The sequence below is a fragment of the Sinocyclocheilus grahami genome, unplaced genomic scaffold (assembly GCF_001515645.1).
Source record: "Sinocyclocheilus grahami isolate Dianchi unplaced genomic scaffold, SAMN03320097.WGS_v1.1 scaffold1483.1, whole genome shotgun sequence".
Taxonomy (NCBI): domain Eukaryota; kingdom Metazoa; phylum Chordata; class Actinopteri; order Cypriniformes; family Cyprinidae; genus Sinocyclocheilus; species Sinocyclocheilus grahami.
Window position 1 is genome coordinate 96,456 of NW_015506662.1, and position 19,077 is coordinate 115,532.

Consider the following 19,077-nt stretch of genomic DNA (forward strand, 5'->3'; position numbering starts at 1 on the left):
GCCATGCAGAAATATATTTCTGATTCTCTAGCTGCCAAGATCATCCACCCCTCTTCTTCCCCGGCGGATGAGGGGTTCTTTTTCATGGAAAAGAAGGACGGTTCCCTGCGTCCTTGCATTGACTATCAGGGGCTGAACAGCATCACGGTAAAGAATACCTATCCTTTGCTGTTGATGTCTTCAGCCTTCGAGCGTCTGCAAGGGGCATCATTTTTCACGAAATTGAATCTCCGTAATGCCTTAATCATTTGGTCCGCATGAGAGAGGGGGATGAATGGAAGACCGCGTTTAATACCCCCAGGGGGCACTTTGAATATCTTGTTCTTCCATTCAGTCTTTCGAACGCTCCTGCGGTCTTCCAGGCACTCGTTAATGACGTGTTTAGAGATATGCTCGATCAGTTCATTTATGTCTACCTGGATGACATATTGATTTTTTTCTCACTCTCTCCAGGAACACGTTCAACACGTTAGGTGAGTGCTTCAGAGGCTGTTAGAGAATGGGCTTTTTGTCAAGGCGGAGAAATGCGTTTTCCATGCACAGTCAGTCCCCTTTTTGGGGTACATTGTGTCGGCCGAGGGAGTGTGCATGGACCCCAAAAAAGTTAAGGCTGTGGTGGATTGGCCAATCCCAGATTCTCGTAAGGCCCTGCAGAGGTTTCTGGGCTTTGCCAATTTTTACAAGCATTTTATTCGCAATTTCAGCTAGCTAGCTTTTCCTCTGACTGCCTTGACCTCCACCAAGACTGCTTTCAGGTGGTCTAACGCGGCGGATGTCGCATTTACCAAACTAAAGGGCTGCTTTGTTTCAGCCTCAATTCTCATCGCCCCTGACCCGTCACGGCAGTTTGTGGTGGAGGTTGACGCTTCAGAGGATGGAGTTGGTGCGGTCTTGTCCCAGCGCTCTTCCTCGGATGACAAAATGCATCCTTGCGCGTTTTTTCTCATCGATTATCTCCTGCCGAACGCAACTACGATATTGGTAATAGAGAGCTGCTGGCGGTCAAACTCGCCTTGGAAGAGTGGCGTCATTGGTTGGAGGGTTCAGGGGTTCCTTTCATCGTCTGGACCGACCATAAGAATTTGGAATACATCAAATCCGCCAAAAGGTTAAACTCTAGGCAGGCTCGGTGGGCTTTATTTTTCGGTCATTTAGATTTTTCTATTTCTTACCGTCCGGGATCTAAGAATATCAAGCCCGATGCGTTATCCCGTAATTTTGACCTTTCCGACAGCCCGTCTTCTCCCAAGCCTATTTTGCCACAGAAAGTCGTAATCTCTGTGTTGTCTTGGGAGATCGAATCGAAGGTCCGCACGGCCTCTGAAGGGGTAATGCCCCCGCCCGGATGCCCACCGGGTCGTTTGTTTGTACCTGAGAGTTTACAGTCTGACGTCATTCGATGGGGTAATTCTTCCAATTTTGGCTTGTCATCCGGGGGTGACTCGTTCTACGTTTCTTATAAAGCAGCGATTCTGGTGGCCTTCTATGGCTCGTGACATACAACTTATTGTTTTGGCTTGCTCTGTCTGTGCCATTTCTAAGACTTCCAATCTACCCTCTGCGGGACTCCTCCAGCCGCTGCTGGTTCCTTCGAGACCCTGGTCCCACATTTTGCTAGATTTTGTTACTGGGCTTCCGCCCTCTCAGGGCAACACGGTGGTTTTGACCGTGGTGGACCGGTTCTCGAAGGCAACTCATTTAATCCCTCTGCCCAAACTGCCATCTGCCAGAGAAACAGCAGTTGCTGTCATTGACCACGTTTTTCGTATTCATGGCCTCCCAATGGATGTGGTCTCTGACAGGGGGCCCCAGTTTATTTCCAAATTTTGGAAGGAATTTTGTCATTTATTAGGGGTGACTGTTAGTCTTTCTTACGGATTCCATCCCTAGAGTAATGGTCAGATGGAGAGAGCCAACCAAGATTTAGAACACCTGTTACGATGTTTGGTTTCACAGAATCCATCCTCCTGGAGTCAGCAGCTCTCATGGGTTGAGTACGCACACAACTCTTTACCGGTATCGGGTACAGGCCTGTCTCTGTTTGAGTGTAGCTTAGGATACCAGCCACCTGTTTTTCCCAGTATGGAATCCGAAGTCGCGGTTCCCTCTGCTCAAGCTTTTGTCCAGAGGTGCTGTCGCACCTGGAGCAGAGCTAGACAGACTCTCCTCCAGGTGGGAGCGCGCACCAAGATTCAGGCCGATCGCCACCGGTTGAAGCCTCCCATCTACATCGTTGGTCAAAAAGTGTGGCTTTCATCAAAGAACATTTCCCTCCGGACCATTTGTAATAAACTTGCTCCCAAATTTATCGGCCCATTTACTGTCACCAAAATCATTAGTCCGATGGCAGTCCGCCTTAAACGTCCTCCAGCATACGGGAGAGTTCATCCCGTATTTCATGTTTCTAAATTAAAGCCCATTTTTCATTCTACGATTAATCCGCCTGTCCCGGTTCCCCCACCACTGCGTCTCGTAGATGGGGAACCTACCTATTTGGTAAAACGTATTCTGGACTCGAGAAGGAGGGGATGAGGATTTCATTATTTGGTGGACTGGGAGGGTTACGGGCCAGAGGAGAAGAGTTGGGTGCCTGTGAGAGATATATTAGATCACTCCCTTATCGATGATTACAATCGCCAGATGGGTTACTGTCAAGGTTCGTGGGTCGGTGTGCTCATTCCTGTGTGTGTGTTGCGTCTGGCAACCCCGCCTCCTCATCAGGGTTCACCTGAAGCCTATCTGGGTTGCCTTTATCTGGCTCGCTGTTTCACGGTCCTTTGTCCGTTCGTTGTCTCGCTCACCACTGTTTGTTCTCTCCTAGAATCCTAATTGTGTTCTTTGTGATCGTGCTCCGGTCCTACTTGGTCTTTTGTTTCCCATTGGCCTGACTCCTGCTCTCGGACTGGGTTTCTACGAGCTTGGCTGTCTCTCTCGGATTCGGGATCTCCTGCTTGTTTCCACATATTGTGAATTCACAATAAACTGTTTTCTTCACTCGCAGTTGTATCTGAGCCTTGATTACCTGACATTTCTTTGCTCTGTGGATAAAGCTTAGGACATGTGGCCTTTAAAATCATTTAATTAATTATTATTACCATATTTAGCAGCTTTGGCCTGTGCTGCAGAAACCCCTAAAGTCCCAACACCTGCATACAGAGACAGCAGATCAGCTACTGGTCATGCATTTGCAGTGCATGTGTGCGCGTGTGCCATTTGCAGCCACAGAAAATAACATAGACATTTTAGTAGCTCGCCTAGTGTGAATCTCACGAAGTCAAGACAATGTGTGGGTTTTATTTCACCACACAATCTGACTAAATAAATAAGAAACTATATTGTGCATTAACATTGGGGACATTTTGAATTGGGACATTATTTTTGAGACAATGAATTAAAAGATATATAGAGTATATCCCATTACATTAATGGTTTTGAGTTAAAATATGACATGTTCTTTACAGACTTTTAGATTCACCCTCTAGTGTATTATAGTTATTCAAATATGGTGGCTTTGACATAACACACCAGTCCCTGTTGGATAACCTGGCTTGGAGCCAGCTCCTCTTTTCCCACCAGGGAGTCCAGCACCTCCACCAAAACCACCATAACCTTTGGCATAGCAGGTGAGAATCATCACGCAAGCTCATACATTTCATGGACAAGGTATTCAGCACATGCATATAATGGAGATTGCCACTGCAGCCTACCGTATGGATGTTTACCACCAGTGTAGGGTAACCCAGCACCTGTTGAGACAAGTCATGATGTAAGACTTTCAATTATCAAGACTGTTAAGTATGCATGTAATTTTAGTTCAATTTAAATCTACTTTAATAAATATCCTCCTCTTTAAACGAGCATTTTGCTTGCCTCCCCCTCTATCTTATGTTTGTAAATGTAACACAGACATACTAAAGATATACCAAAAATACTGTGTGTCATCAAATGTGTTGTATACATAGCAAAGCTATCCACAACAGTAGAGCTAGGGAGAACTAACACCTGGTCAGTGTTTGGCCAAAGAGCACACAGATTAAATACTACAGATAAAACTGCAAAAAGTTCGATGATAAAGAAGAATCTAAATTATTTCCGTTGATGTATGAACTAACTTTGTGAAGCATTAAACCATTCAAGTGGACCACACATTTTTATCAACATTGTATCCTGTTTTTATCAGAACAAATGTGCAAGTTTGGAAAAGATATGTTCGACTAGATGCTCGCATATTAATACCGCAATCAATTTCTCCTAATTTCACTGGATGTATTCCTAGTCCATGATTAAGGTTGATAACTCAGCGATATGAGAGATGTGAAAATATGTATTTCATTTCAAGCTTCAAATGGAAAAATGTATGAAAATATTTTTAGTTGTGACTATGAAAACTATGACAATGAACTTTGTCAAGTAATTGAGCACTTCAACTGTTGAACCTCCATGTAAGAGAAATCACACAATGTTTCTGCGCACCGGAGAGCAATCTACTACATAAATGGATGACTAGCAATGTGAGTCTAAGCACTGATCCAGTATAGCTGGGTTTCATCTGAAGCGTTTGATGAAAGACATTCTTACTTTCTTATTTCTATCAACCTCAAATTGTATTGCTTAATAGCTGTAAAACCACAAATGTAATCAGTCGGCAAATGCTTCTTTTCAAGGCGTGGTAGAGCTGGGCTGAGCACGGTTTGTGAAGTCTGATCAAAAGAATCAAATGTTCCACCTGGGGCTTTGGGAGATTTGAGAGGGTATCCATGAAATACTCCTTGTTGCAGTGGTCCATATCCACGCCCACCTACAGCAAAAGAGCATTTGTTTGGATGTCAACAGACAACGTAAACTTTTTAAACACATAGGTGTTGTTCAGTTTTGCTTCCACACTATCCAGATATCATTATTAATATTTGGTTGCTGTATGCTCATGTACTAACCACCACCCGGTACCAGACCCTGCCCTCCACCAGCAGCTATGGGAAAAATTCAGTCAGTCATAAAGATATGGTATATAATTTATTTCACTGCAATGACTGATGTAATTTTCATTGAGACTTCACCTGATTTAGGTTTGAGTCCAGTTCCTGTGGCTACACCAGGAAGAACACCCCGCCCATTGAAGCCTGTAATCATTTAAATCCAAGTGATCAAGACCAAACAAAGGCCATGTGTGCAATTTTAATTTGGTGTTTTATCCAAATGACTGATCAGCAGGCCTGCTCTAAATCTGTGAGCACAGAAAACTCCACAGATGTTTGCAGAAATCATTTAAGTTCCACACATACCTTTGTTCATGAGATGTCTTGGCTAATTTGATAATGGCTGAAATATATTCTATGCACGTATGTGCAATATACATTTCATGCGTTATTGTTGTCTGTTTCTACGCCGGCATTGGTATCTTCTACATTGTGTTTCTTCCTTTACGTCAACTGCGTTTATGGAAGAGCAACACTCTGAGGTCAATCTTGCTGAGCAAGTCAAAGAAATTAAAGTTAAGTTAAACAGTACTCAGCTAGCTACCTGAATAATCCATTACACACTATGAAGGTAACTCTATCGCCCCTTTGAGTGTGCCAAGAATTTGTAAGTTTGCCTACTTGCATACAATATGTTTCTGGCCTAAGCGTGTAGCATCCTCAGCTCTGTTGAAAATATTTTGCCAAGTGTAGATCCATTTCACAGAATCTGGCATATGTTCCCCACAATCCGCATCATAAATGTGAAAAACGTTTGCAGATTCCTTGTGGGCCTTGTGGTCATATTATAGTATATAAACAGAGCGAAATAACAAACCTTGTCCAGGAACAAGTCCTCCGTGATATGGTCCAGGCACTCCCACTCCTGCAAGAAAAAAAACAGATTGAAAAGTAGATCTATAATCATGCTTATTTCCATTTATACATACAAATTCAAACCCCCACACTTACCCGGCACTGGAGCCTTTCCGGCCTTTGCTGCTTTACCCCCAGGTCCAACCCCACCAGGGCCCAGTCCTTGTACCCCGGTCTGAGGAATGACAAGGCCTAACAAAAAATTGAAAGATGAGACTATCTTACTATCACTGCTGGCTAATTAGGCAAATTTACTCATGCCAGTATTACTAAATATATACATTCACTGCACCTGGAAGACCAGTACCAGTTCCTCCTGCACCTGGCCCTGAATGGACACAAACACACATTCAGTCACATCACTAAACAAATGGGTGCAAATCTAGACTGCAGATATTCCATGTGCTTCCTCAGTGATTTAGTTTGCCTCACTTGCTCTATTCCTCTGACATGAAACAAATCGTTGTATCTGATTTCAGTGCCTGGAAGCTGATGCTTCAGGCTGTTCATTTATTTGTTTAACCCTTTTCCAACCATATCAAACACAGAAGAACAGACATTGCATACTGCTTTTAGATTTTGCCAAGGACACGCTGAAGTAATGTGCTGGCTTTCAGTACACAAACACCACCAGCAGGGTCCCAGAGGGGACACATTTGTTGATTTGGTTCATGATCTAAGGCTCCTTAATTCAACTTCAAGCCAACTGGAGTACCATGAAAAGAGTCATAGCCGCGTGAACATCAACAGAGGAAGTTATTTGGAAAAGGTGTTAAAAAGGGACCTGTATGTTTTCACTATATGAATGTTTCCTCTGTAAATGAGGTCAGCTCCCCACCTACTTTTTCCATTTCAATTCTTCTCAAAATATGTTTAATTTACAATGTGTTTGTAAACTGGAAACGATGGACTCTAAAAGATGTATATTACTTTTAGGGGGTTTTCCACCAGCACCTGAAGCAAGAGAATCAGACTTAGAAGAGAGCTGTGTAGTTTTTGTTACTTAGCCACTAAGAAAATCCAAATCATCAATAGATTTATTGAATGAACGGCACCTCCAGGAAGACCTCCTCCAGGTAGACCTCCTCCAGGAAGACCTCCTCCAGGTAGCCCAGTGCCTAAATGAAAGCCTAATGGTTATATGTAATTACTTGACTGCACTTTAACCACTGCTGACTATTCATTGGATGGTAAGCACCTGATTTAGCCGGTTTCAGACCTCCAGCCACTGGGTAAAATCTTCCAGCACCACCATATGTACCATAAGCCCCATAACCACCTACAGTAGAAGAGACATACAGCAACAAATTCAGGAAATCTGTATTAACATGGTTAACTTGATGATATTGAGGACTATGTATAATTTTCATTGGGATATTCTGGGTTCAGTACAACTCAATCAGCAGCATTTGTTGCTTTTCAACTCTTTGGTAACACTTTATTTTGAAAGCCCACTTTAGCATTCTACTAACTATTAGAAACTTTGCAACTACATGTCAAGTAGCAGTTATTAGAGTATTAGTAAACCATCTGCTTAATATCTGTTAACACTTGGTTTCAGTTGTCCACCAAAAATCAAACACCATTCTGCTGACTACATGTGACTTTGCAAGTATGTCAACCTTTTCTACTAATCCTAATGAAGAGTAGAGAGAAGACAATGACATTATAGGAAGCAGCATGGAGGCTAGCACAGATCTAGCAATTTAGCGAATGTTTGTGTGTATATATAGTGACTATTGTGACCATGAGTATGCCTCTCTATAGATCATGTGAATTCATAACTTTGGATAGTGGAATAACAAGTTAGGAGTGATATCTAATGGGAAGGATGTCACAAATGAATCATTATGAATTATGAAGATGATCTGCCCCCATCCCCAAATGGCTTGGACTGTAAATGCTATGGAGTGATTTAGCAATGAGACTGAGAAGGGCTGGATGGGACAGAATGAAGAAAGAGAGAGAGAAAGAGAGGGGAAAATAAATTTTTAGGGAGATGGAAAGGAAAGGCTCAGCGACTACAGTGGATCTTTTTGGCTAAGCAAATGAGGAGTTAGCTTGATTGAAAATCATTGCTACATTGTGTCCTCATTCAACACGGACACCCTAAATAAATGAGGTCACAAAGTTTGCATCCATATTTTATGGTAGAGGGAGGAATACAGGAATGGAAAGGATGTGGAGTAAAATGCTTTGCTTGTGAGTCTTTCTGTTGCCTTGTTGCCATTATAAATATGAGAGTTGCTTTAAAAGGCCTCTAAATCTGGATGTTTGAACTTCTGACACAGGAGAAAAAGATGAAACTTCTCACAGTGGCTGATGGCAAAAGGAGGCTACACACTCTTGCTTTCCAAGCACAGTTTGCTAAAGACATTCTCCTGAAAACGTTTTGATATAACACAGAATACATAGTTTCATTAATGATGGCAAGTTGTCCTGGTCCAAAGACAGCAAATCAGCCCCAAAACATTATGCTGGCCCAACTGTGCTTCTTCTGAGTTTTGTTGTAACCAAATCCGACGGTTCTCATTTAAAATCAAAGTTCAATCTACTCATCGGTCCACAAAACATTCTTTCTCATCCACATGGTCTTAGGCAAATTTGAGGTTGGTAGAAATGTTCTTCTTATTGAGCTGTGGCTTCCTCTGTTCTGTCCTGCCTGATTGTGAAGAAATTACCGCTAACTTTAGCCAGTTCATGAGAGGCCTGTGCTCTGGGGTTTTGTGACCTCCTAAAATGTCTATTGTTTTGTTCTTGGAGTGATTTTTGTTTGGATAAGCATGCTTAGGCAGAGAAACTGGTGGTAAATGTATAAAATGTTTCCATTTGAACAGTATCTGCCTGATTGGTGGACATTAAACTTTTTTTTGCACTTTGAAAAACATCAAAAACTTTTTTTCTGGAAATCAACTTTGCAATGACAGGATTTTATGATGATGTCATCACTACCATGCTGTTCAGAGCATGCAGAGTACTTCCATATGCGTTACATATTTTTCTCTTGGCTGTTTACTCTCATACTGTTGGCTGTTGCACAATTGATCAGGTTCAACCTTTATCCCTCCTTAATACCAGTGCAATATATCATCAGATAAGTTATTTTGTGACCGGTCTGTCAAGTTGTATTTATAACTGGGAGCCTCTGGGATAATTTTGAGTTGGGCGGGCCAAGTCAAAATTATTTATTTTTTTTTCTCAGAGCTGGACATGAACTGACACTGCTGTGCAAGTATTTGAATGAGTGCTTTCCAAGACAGTCTAATAGACCCTTTTTCAGTTAGTAAACATTGTGAAGTTTTTTATGGGCGGAGCTTAGGTGGAGGCAGAAAGATTCCCATGACCGCTTCACTAACACTAGCTAGCAAATTTTGTTTGCTTGTTTTTTAACAATGACTGGAGAAAATTTGATTTTATCTGAATATGTAATGTCACTAACTGTCCAGGACCGCAGTTGTTATTTGAAAATGTTAACTTTAACTGAAGGAACCAGATTGGCCGACTCGTACACACTCATTCAATGGATGGACTACAGGAGTGGCCTGACACACCTACCAGATATAGAAATCGAGCGTGTATAGTAAATAGAAACTGAGGGCATCTAAATCTTTAGATGCCTATAACTATGTACTAACAGTAGCAATTGTAAGCAAATGCAACTACCGTATTGGCCCGAATATATGACGACCCTGATTATAAGACGACCCCCATTTTTCCAGATGTACCTTTTGGAAAAAGGCTTTTTAAAAACCAAATCTTGTTTTTTCTCAGTAAAACACATTTTGTCTTCAATTATTTTCATTTTGCATATTTTTCCTATTTTCATTTTTGTTTTGAAAGTATGGTAACTAATAGTAGCCTACCAAAATCTTATTAACAGTAGAAGTTAAATCTTACTGTAGTCTTCAAATCTGGGTACTGTCTTACGTTTTAAAATCACAAAGGGAGTTTGGTCGCAATCTTTACAACACGCATTTACGTATTTCATGGCACACTCGTTTTATGCATATTTGGCACCACCTATTGTTGTGGGTGTATTATTGACATGTCAAAGTCTAGACCCTGAATATAAGACTACTGCGTTTGTTTCAGATGTATTTCCAAGAGAATATATTCGGGTCAATACAGTACTTGAACACACACCTGACACATAACATGGGTCTTCACTGTTCCCTCTCTCTACAACTGCACTTATGGCAATTGTAGAACGCGAGACGACACAAATGGTTTCCTTTATGTTTAGCTGCTAGTCATTAGTTAACTTCCCAATTTCTGATTAGGTGGGCATGCATGAGAAATCTTTAGACTCGTAACCAAACCATAATACATAAAAGACAAGAGTTTATTTAACCTTAACTGATATTAAGTGTGCGCTGCATTTTTGATGGTTGCTTCTGTCCAGTCCGCTTGTTTTATTTCAGCTGTCATCGGTTTTTTGTCTGGCAATGGCAGCAGGTATGTGATAAAACTTCAAATTGGAGCCTGTACTCCATCAATTCTGACACTCAGAGATGACATTTTAAGCTCCTAATATAGCGGACTCTATGCTGGTTTGTATTGGCCACCTCCAGTTATTCCTTTGTTTTGCCTCCAGCTACTGCTGTGACGTAATTGTGACGTTGGCACAAAAAGAGTCTAGATTGTGGAATCAGTTATTTCCAACATAGGCTCATTAGAAAATCCTGTTTCTTGCAGAACTCCAAGAACGTACCTATACTGTATATATAATTCAGTGCAGTTTCCCACTAGCGGCAGTAAAACAGCAACAACTTGTATTAATTTTCACACAAATTATGAATAAAGGGGCAGATTATCCTCAAAACACTTTTAACAAAAAAATAATAATACTAATTTCATGTTTGTATCACATAACCAGTTCCATATGTATGGCTTTTATGATGTAGTAAGCTTGCTCAATAGCTCACCTGGTGTAGCATTGCACTTGCGATACAGAGCGCTGGGGTATGAGCCCTATGAAACTCAAATCATGAGAAAACAGCTCAAAGACTTGTAGAAGCAAGATAAAGGGGCGTGGCTGCTTTAGCAATTGCATTTTTGTCACATTTGCTTTTGTTAACACTTCTGGTTAGATTCAGGGTAGGGTTTAGTGTAGGTGTGAATGTGACACCTACAAAAAACAACAATAAAATAAACAATAAAAGTTTCCACATTCATGTTCATCTGTTTTGGAGAAATTTGAACACTCTTTTAGTGCCATTCACTGGACATTTCTCTCTGAGTGCTACAAAATGTGCAAGAAGCATTGTAATTTCATGAGATGTCGTCACATGAATGTTTTTCAAAAATGACTGGTTGCTTTATTTGTTGGTCAGCCGGACATGTCTAAGTTTACAGTTCTGGGCCAGAATAAGCTGTAAAATGGGCCAGACTTTATGCTAAACTTTGGGCTTATGGGACACTTAACAAAGGTCACCGCTAGCACATCTGAACTCACAGAGGCTCAAGAAATGTGGAATGCTCTTGGACTAATTGTGGTTAATTTCCTTTTGTTCATCATGAACTCAAATCTTTAGATGGACCTGTTGATCCAATAGTTTCTCAGTGCATCTAATCTTTACTAATATATCAGTTAGAGCGACTCTCAGACGTGTGGATCAGATGCCCAGACAGGTGTGTCTGCCATTAGTTAATGATGTACTCCCCTGGTTAGGATCAGGTTTCCTGCTGTTGCTTGTCAAAGTAAACTGTTCTAATTGAAAATGTAAATGTGTCATCTGCACCACCCTGATTCACTAATTGATCATGCACCCTACTGTGCATCTATGCTTGCTATGTTACTTGCCAAATGACCATCAATTGTGCATACATGCAAAATCCTGCACGAAATGTTAACATGCCACAGTTATAGCTATTATACTAATCTAAAACAGGGAAGCTTAATACATTACAGCTAGTCTGCAACTGGATTTTCACCAACCAGTGCAACAATACTAGTCAAAATGAAAGGAATTGCAGAACTTTGAATGGATGCATTTGGATGATGAATGTGAACCCATTCCCACTGGTTTCTGAGAATGTTTAAGAGTCATCTGTTATAAAAGACAAGTTGTTAGGCACTATTCACCAGTCTATATTAGATAGTGGAAAGATGCCATCTCTTTGTCATCATAAAAGACGAAAAAGGTAATGCAGCTCTCTCTCCTGTGATGTCTGAATGATTTCTTTCAAGCAAGACTTAGGGACTAACAACTAAGCATGGTAACATTTGGAGATTATAACAGATTTATCAAGTATGAAAATATCAAGACAGCAACAAGCCTTCAATTTTCAAAGCATGTGGGTATCCAATCAGTCTTGGGCTCAGGCATGCGTTTGTAGAGCTGGGTGCCAGTTATGTGAATGACTGGTGTAAACACATTCCATATGAGAAAGAACCATTCATCAATGATTTCTTTTTGAATAAAAAACATTTGAGCAGAGTCCAGATGAGAGCTGGATTGTTAAAAGCAGCAGATAGAGGGAGTCAGGAGTAAGGAGCAGAAGCAAAGCTTAATCCAGACCCACAAACCCCCTCCAACCCTCTACCGGTCCTTACTGGAGCAGCTGGACAAGCCTGAAGATTTAATTTAAGAGAGTAGAGAATTCCGTGGCCCTTGTCCATGTAACTGACGGCAACTGCAGTGAACCGACTACAGCATCCTGGAATTCAAATAGCATGGAATTCCTGTGAGATTATTGAAAGTATCTCAGGCCCAGTCATTTCCACTGACCTGTGAGTTTGAGATACCTTGTGAACCCTACAGCAAGTAAATGGCCTGTTACCAAATTAAAGAAAGAAAAAATAAAAACATGCATAGTCTTTTCCTTTTCACATGGCAAAAAAAGACAGTTCTTGTTAGATGGTCCAAAGATGACATCAACAGCCGCACACTGGCTCATTCACTCTAGGCCTTGATGCCCAGTTAAGTAGCCAACATGAAATATGTGTGAAAGCTGTTTCAGCTTTAGATAGAAGTTCATTGTTGACTGGCAGAGGGTCTCCAGATCTTCTTGTCCAGAAACATGAAAGTTTGCATTCTGGGTGCATTCCTATACTGCTAAAACAAATCAAAATATTACTACCTCTCTTCAGCCGTTTCATTTTCTGAAGGAATTCTTCAACTCTCACATTCTGTAGATATGATATGCTTTGGAAAAGCTGTGATTGGATCTGGTTCATCGGCCATTCAAGGTCACCTAAAGAAAGCTATGCAATTTATACTTTGCAACCAGGAGTTTTCTACAGTGTTTTTAAGACACACTTAGTAGCATGTGGTGTTGTGTTGACACACAAGCATTTCATCTGAGATTCTATTCTTTACACTTCCAGTCTTTGGAATCCAATGTAAAAGAGACATAATAAGGACGTCAAGTATGAGCAGCATACTGAAATATAAAACACTCACCCCTGTGTTGTGACAACAGAAGTGCTTTCTTCAGACCTTTATGTTGGTGTTTCCCTTGGAACATGGAATGCTGTATTTGATAAACCTCCAATATAAATTTTTCTCCATCTGCAGAATTTCCTGCAATCAATTCAGCTTGACGGTTTAAACTACAGACTCCATTCTAACTTTGTTTTGTTTTGCAGATAAATTTAGTGGTAGGTGTGCTATCTGTTTTGAAAATCTCAGCTTGACTTAAACTCTTTGAATGGCCACTATTCAAAATCTAACCAATACAATTATGTCATTATTACTGTATATATGGAGTCCTACAATTGTTTGCTTTCTGAGTTGTGACTGATCTGTCAAACCACCTATAGCCAATGTCGCATTGTGAATTAATTTTCAAGCACAGTCAAGCGAAAATGAGACACATGTCATGATAACAGCAAAACAGTTCTGATGCAGGATTTCATTATGGGAAGACTTACCTAAGACTTCGATACTGTTCTACAAGCACCGGTATTTCCTCAGGAAATGCAAATCTAGTTATCGATATGCTATTGTTTTTCTCTTCATTGGATGTGAGAGTAAAATATTACCGCATGTCCCCTACTGTGTCCAGTATCATTGTGGACGTTTGTTCCTCCCAAAGGGAGCAGGTGCAGGAAAGAAAGTGATGCACTGCCATGTGAATGGATCCAATTTACGTCTGATTGCAAAACAATCCATTGTAACAATGCCAGCAACTCTCATTGTCCTTGTGAGTTTTTCTAAAACTTGACTTATTTGTATTGAGATTTCCCTGATGTCATAGAGGAAAATTCATATCTGCTACTGAAATAGTTTTTTTCTTCCTTGTTTACATCAAAGAGTACCTGAACGTCTCATAAACTTTGACTATGTAGGTTTAACCTATTGTGGTGTTCAGTGGACGTATATGACTTCATCTACCCACTTACAAGCTGTATAATCGAAATCACTGGTGACAACCCAACACTGACATCATGGCTTCACTTCAATACATAATTTTTCACAAACAGAAATACATGCTTTGGAAATGTTTACTTAGGTTTTGTGACAGAGTGCACCAGGGTGAAATGCCTTCTGCTTCTGTCAAGTTTTGTTTCTCATGTGATTCCAGAAATATGCCACAAACAAGTTCTATCCGTATCATCCCCTAGGCAGAACTTGAACACATCGCCTCCGGATGGGTTCACAGTGCAGTCTGAGCTGGCACAGACCACTTGATAATTTATTTCAATTATTTATCACATCTCAAAGAATGGTATTGTGCAAATCAATGTCAAAAATGTCAGTGTGACAGCCAACTGTGGTGGTCTGATCAGTTGGCATTGCGTGAAACATGTCTCAGATGGCTCGCATATGCATGGAGTTTGTGCACACTGAATACTTTTCTGACATGTCAGGGCTGAGATATGATATGACCAATAAACAGAGCTCACAAGAGCTCTCCACTCTTGCTCCTGACAGGCCTCAGGGATATCAGAGTACTTTTATGTTAACCAGAAAGTTAGGAAAATCAATGTTGTTCATGGAGATCCACCTTTCTGTTCAGTGCCAAAACTGCTCTAGCCAACCTGTCTGCAATTATTAAATGTTCCTGAATATCTTAGTTAGCTGGTTCAGGTGCGTTTGCTTAGGGTTGGAGCTGAACTTGGCAGGAAGGTAGATCTCCAGGGTCGGGCATCCCTGTTCTAGTATAATGGTTTCCAACCTGATTCAGGTCATCAGCACATTAGAGTGGGGGAATATCAGAAGAAGGAGGTATGCTACATTCTCAGTGTTGGGGGCCTCCGAGAACGAGGTTGGGAACCACTGCACTAGTACAGTATGTGTGTGTGTGTCTCTTACAGAACAATACTGTGGCAGGACCATGGTACAGTTATGGTATCAGATGGTAATACAGTGGTTCTTTGACCAAAAAAACATCACAGTACTATGGTGTATGCTCAAAACTGTTCAAAACATGGTAGTATCATGGTACATGTCCAAAAAACAAAGTAGTGCTGCAGTAATCATATTTTATTCAGGTGTTCTGTGGTATCCATGCTTAAACAGTGCAAGTTTAAAGAAATGGGAAAAGCACCATTAAGAACAAGTCTTTGAAACTGTATTTGGGGAATAACCTCCTTGCATGTTTACATTATTGCTCTTTCCCCTGCCAAATTTATTGCATTCACATTGCATTGAGAAAGGAAGTCCAAATCTGAGACAATAAAGATCTGTTGCCTTCTTCCTTTTTTAAATTATTTATTTATGTCCGTGTTTCCTCTGTTATTTATTTCCAGTGTCACACATCTCTTCTTCCAGTAATGATGCATCTTTGTGTTTTGTGGCTGTGTGTTTCTCTGAAAGGTTCTCTGTTCAGGAAGTGAACTAAGAAGAAAAGACTTATTGTTTTATGCTAAATCATACTCTAAAAGTAGAACACTGTTATGATGATGACCACATTGTGGTGAACAGCATTTTTTGGAACTGCGCTCTTCCAAAGCAGTTGTGCAAGACTGGTGAAATGAAAAGCGATCTTCAGCATCTTGAAAATGTTTGCCTGTGACACGACTCAATGTAATCAGACAAGCATAGCATCAGAAGCGAGAATGAAATCTAAGGACTTGTTTGCACATTTTCGGAGCACATTGTCTTGGGGATGAGCACAGGAAGTGATGCGTGGCTCCTGTGGGAGTTGAAGGATGTCAGCGTAGACTCTGCGACATGAGGATTGGCCATTATTCAAAATCAGAGGCCAGAAGCAAACAATTTGAGGACATGTCTGAGCCCGCTAATGAAAAGCACATGTGCTTCACAAGACTCACTGGCTCTTCCCAGCTCATCTGCCTGGCCCCCACCCTTCATTCTCTCTGCATTCAGCCCTCGCTCCCTTTCAAGTCTGAAACAAACTGGCTCCTCTCACTGAGACAACATCAAAAAGCATGTGGAAAGCAAAACCTGACATACTTTCTTTGGGTTGTGCTGCTCTGGTTTCTGTACAGATCAAAACAATGTCTGGTTCTGAGATCAGGTGACTAAATACAATGCAGCTGCCTGTTTAGCCATTGCAGAATGAATCCAATAAATTCAATGGGAAAAGTCTTGTGAGCCAAATCTTTCCTCGTCACCTACAATCTAACCATGATGTTTATGAGATCGAACTCACGCACACGTGTAACAAAGAAAAATGTCCACAGTTGCACGACACGGAAGCAAATTGTTTGTGACAAGTTGCTCTTTGCTCAACATTTGTGCAAAATTAGCCTTTTTGTTCAGCGTTGGCAGCAGCAAGCAACACAGTATCCACCTTTGCTTCAGGCACTGGGACTAGCGGATGGTTTCCAAAAGTCCTCCCCAAATTCAACAGCTCATCACAGCAATGATGACAGGCCTCACAATCAGCTCTGTTTTACAAGGGCTAGCAGGTGCCAAGCGCGTGACTCACATCGAGCGTCTCAGCCATCACCTTGCTTTAATTAAACACCAGGTATCTTTTCCCAGTCTAGGTGTTCACAGGGGCATAGATATTTTTCAGTACTGTCTGCGATGGTTTATAAGTAATCCCAATATTTACTATGTACAAGGAGACTTAGGTACATTGGAAACTATAGTATAGTTTAGTTACTAAGTACAGTTTTACTGAATTAAATTGGTCATTATATCAGAGCTATAAGTCAGAGAACAAATATACAGCTGTGAACCATAAGAATAAAAATAAAATAAAAACCTTAACAGCTAGATGCTTTGGCCAAAATGTCTTTCAGTGTATTTAAGGAAAACATTTTATCAGTGGCACAATCCACAAAGAAGAAATCTGGAGAAAAAAAAAACTGCACATCAGTTTTGCTGCCATTGAGGTGGATATGGGTAAGGTTAGGGTCAGGTTTGGTGGTATGAGTAGGTTTAAGGATGGGTCAACAGTGTAATGATAAACTATAGATGTAACTATATAGTGGGTCTAAAAGTTTTCTTTTTCAATAAATGGTCAGTAAAACAAAGTGCTTTAAGAAAATGTTGATAGTGCACCAGAATAAAGTAAAAAATTATAGGATCTTTAAAAATAGATCTTGTGATGAATTGTGATTAAATTAAAATGTAATTTTAAATAAAAGATATATGTAATAAACTCAACGGACCTTAGTGTGTATCAGTCACTCCTCTCTTCCGTCTCTGCAAATGTCTCCACTACTAAAACAACATACTACCACAACAAAATTAACAACTGTTCGGACTCTCGCACACTTTACAAAACCTTCTCTTCTCTTCTCTTCTCTTCTCTTCTCTTCTCTGTCCTCCGCCCCCTCCTACTTCATCAACTCTTACAGCTGATGACTTTGCAATATTTTTCATAATTAAAACAAGAAACCTCAATGACCAATTCACCACAAACCAATGATAACTTCATAACAACAAATAAACACTCTCTCTCCTCCTCTCCACTCTCGGAGATGGACGTTTCCAAACTTATCCTTTCCAATCATCCTACTACCTGTCCACTTGATCCTATCCCCACTCACATACTTCAGGCAATTACTTCTTCAGTCGTACCTGTGCTTACTCACATTATCAACACCTCTCTTCACACTGGTACATTTCCAACAGCATTTAAGCAGGCTCGGGTAACCCCACTGCTTAAGAAACCCTCTCCAAATCCAGCACTTTTAGAAAACTACAGACCGGTCTCCCTTCTTCCGTTCATTGCAAAGACACTTGAGCAAGTTGTGTTCAACCAACTCTCTTGCACAGAACAACCTCTTGGACAACAACCAATCTGGCTTCAAAAGTGGCCACTCAACTGAGACTGTCCTGCTCTCGGTTACTGAAGCCCTGAGACTGGCAAGAGCAGCTTCCAAATCCTCAGTACTCATATTGCTGGATCTGTCTACTGCTTTTGACACAGTTAACCACCAGATCCTCCTGTCCACCCTCATGAAGATGGACATCTCAGGAACCGCACTCCAATTGTTGAAATCTTACCTCTCAGGTAGGTCCTTCAGGGTGTCTTGGAGGTGTGAGGTTTCTAACTCACAACTTCTTGCTACTGGGGTTCATCGAGGCTCAGTGCTTGGACCTCTTCTCTTCTCCATCTACATGTCATCACTAGGATCTGTCATTCAGAAGCATGGCTTTTCTTATCACTGCTATGCTGATGACACTCAATTGTACTTCTCATTCCAACCAAATGATCCGACGGTAGCTGGTTGCATTGCAGCCTGTCTGAGAGACATTTCTAGCTGGATGAAGGACCATCACCTTCACCTCAACCTTGCTAAGACAGAACTGCTTGTGGTCTCAGCCAACCCAGCACTTCATCACAAATTCTCTATACAGCTGGGTTCGTCAAACATAACTCCTTCCAGGACAGCCAGGAACCTTGGAGTTGTGATCGATGATCAGTTAAGCTTCCCAGACCATATTGCTACAACGGCCCGGTCCTGCAGATTTGCCTTATACAACATTAGGAAGATTAGGCCTATCCTATCAGAGCAAGCTGCACAACTTCTTGTCTAAGCTCTTGTTCACTTACCTATTCTATTCTATTCCATTCTATAAAAAAAAGAAAGAAAAAAAACCTAACTATTGTCACAATTCACTCGGGGAGCAAGGAACGAGGAAACGAGGAGTACTTGAATAACACAATAACACAGAATCCACAGGAAAACCGAGAACAAAAAGGACATTCAATAAGTAGACCCGACAAACAAGAACTGAAAGGACGAAAGGACTTAAAGGCAGGATAATTGGGGAGGAACGAGACACACCTGGAATCAAATTAACACAATCAACATGAGGAAGAAACTGGGTCACAGGGGCAAAAACACACACAGAATAGTCCATAATCCTGACAT

The 19,077-nt window shown here is 41.0% G+C and overlaps 1 protein-coding gene across 1 annotated transcript in view; it reads right to left on the reverse strand.

Moving 5' to 3' along the window:
- Positions 1 to 19,077, reverse strand: part of LOC107570611 (elastin-like) — a 97,764-nt gene that overhangs the window by 37,203 nt on the left and 41,484 nt on the right. Inside the window, exons 5-16 of the mRNA XM_016256852.1 lie at positions 7,030 to 7,110; positions 6,887 to 6,949; positions 6,762 to 6,785; positions 6,124 to 6,159; positions 5,928 to 6,023; positions 5,794 to 5,841; positions 5,058 to 5,120; positions 4,935 to 4,970; positions 4,727 to 4,798; positions 3,708 to 3,746; positions 3,526 to 3,609; positions 3,096 to 3,146 (exon numbers count right to left, since the gene is read on the reverse strand). Coding sequence (XP_016112338.1) covers positions 3,096 to 3,146; positions 3,526 to 3,609; positions 3,708 to 3,746; positions 4,727 to 4,798; positions 4,935 to 4,970; positions 5,058 to 5,120; positions 5,794 to 5,841; positions 5,928 to 6,023; positions 6,124 to 6,159; positions 6,762 to 6,785; positions 6,887 to 6,949; positions 7,030 to 7,110 — 693 coding nt within the window. The remainder of the gene's footprint in view (positions 1 to 3,095; positions 3,147 to 3,525; positions 3,610 to 3,707; positions 3,747 to 4,726; positions 4,799 to 4,934; positions 4,971 to 5,057; positions 5,121 to 5,793; positions 5,842 to 5,927; positions 6,024 to 6,123; positions 6,160 to 6,761; positions 6,786 to 6,886; positions 6,950 to 7,029; positions 7,111 to 19,077) is intronic.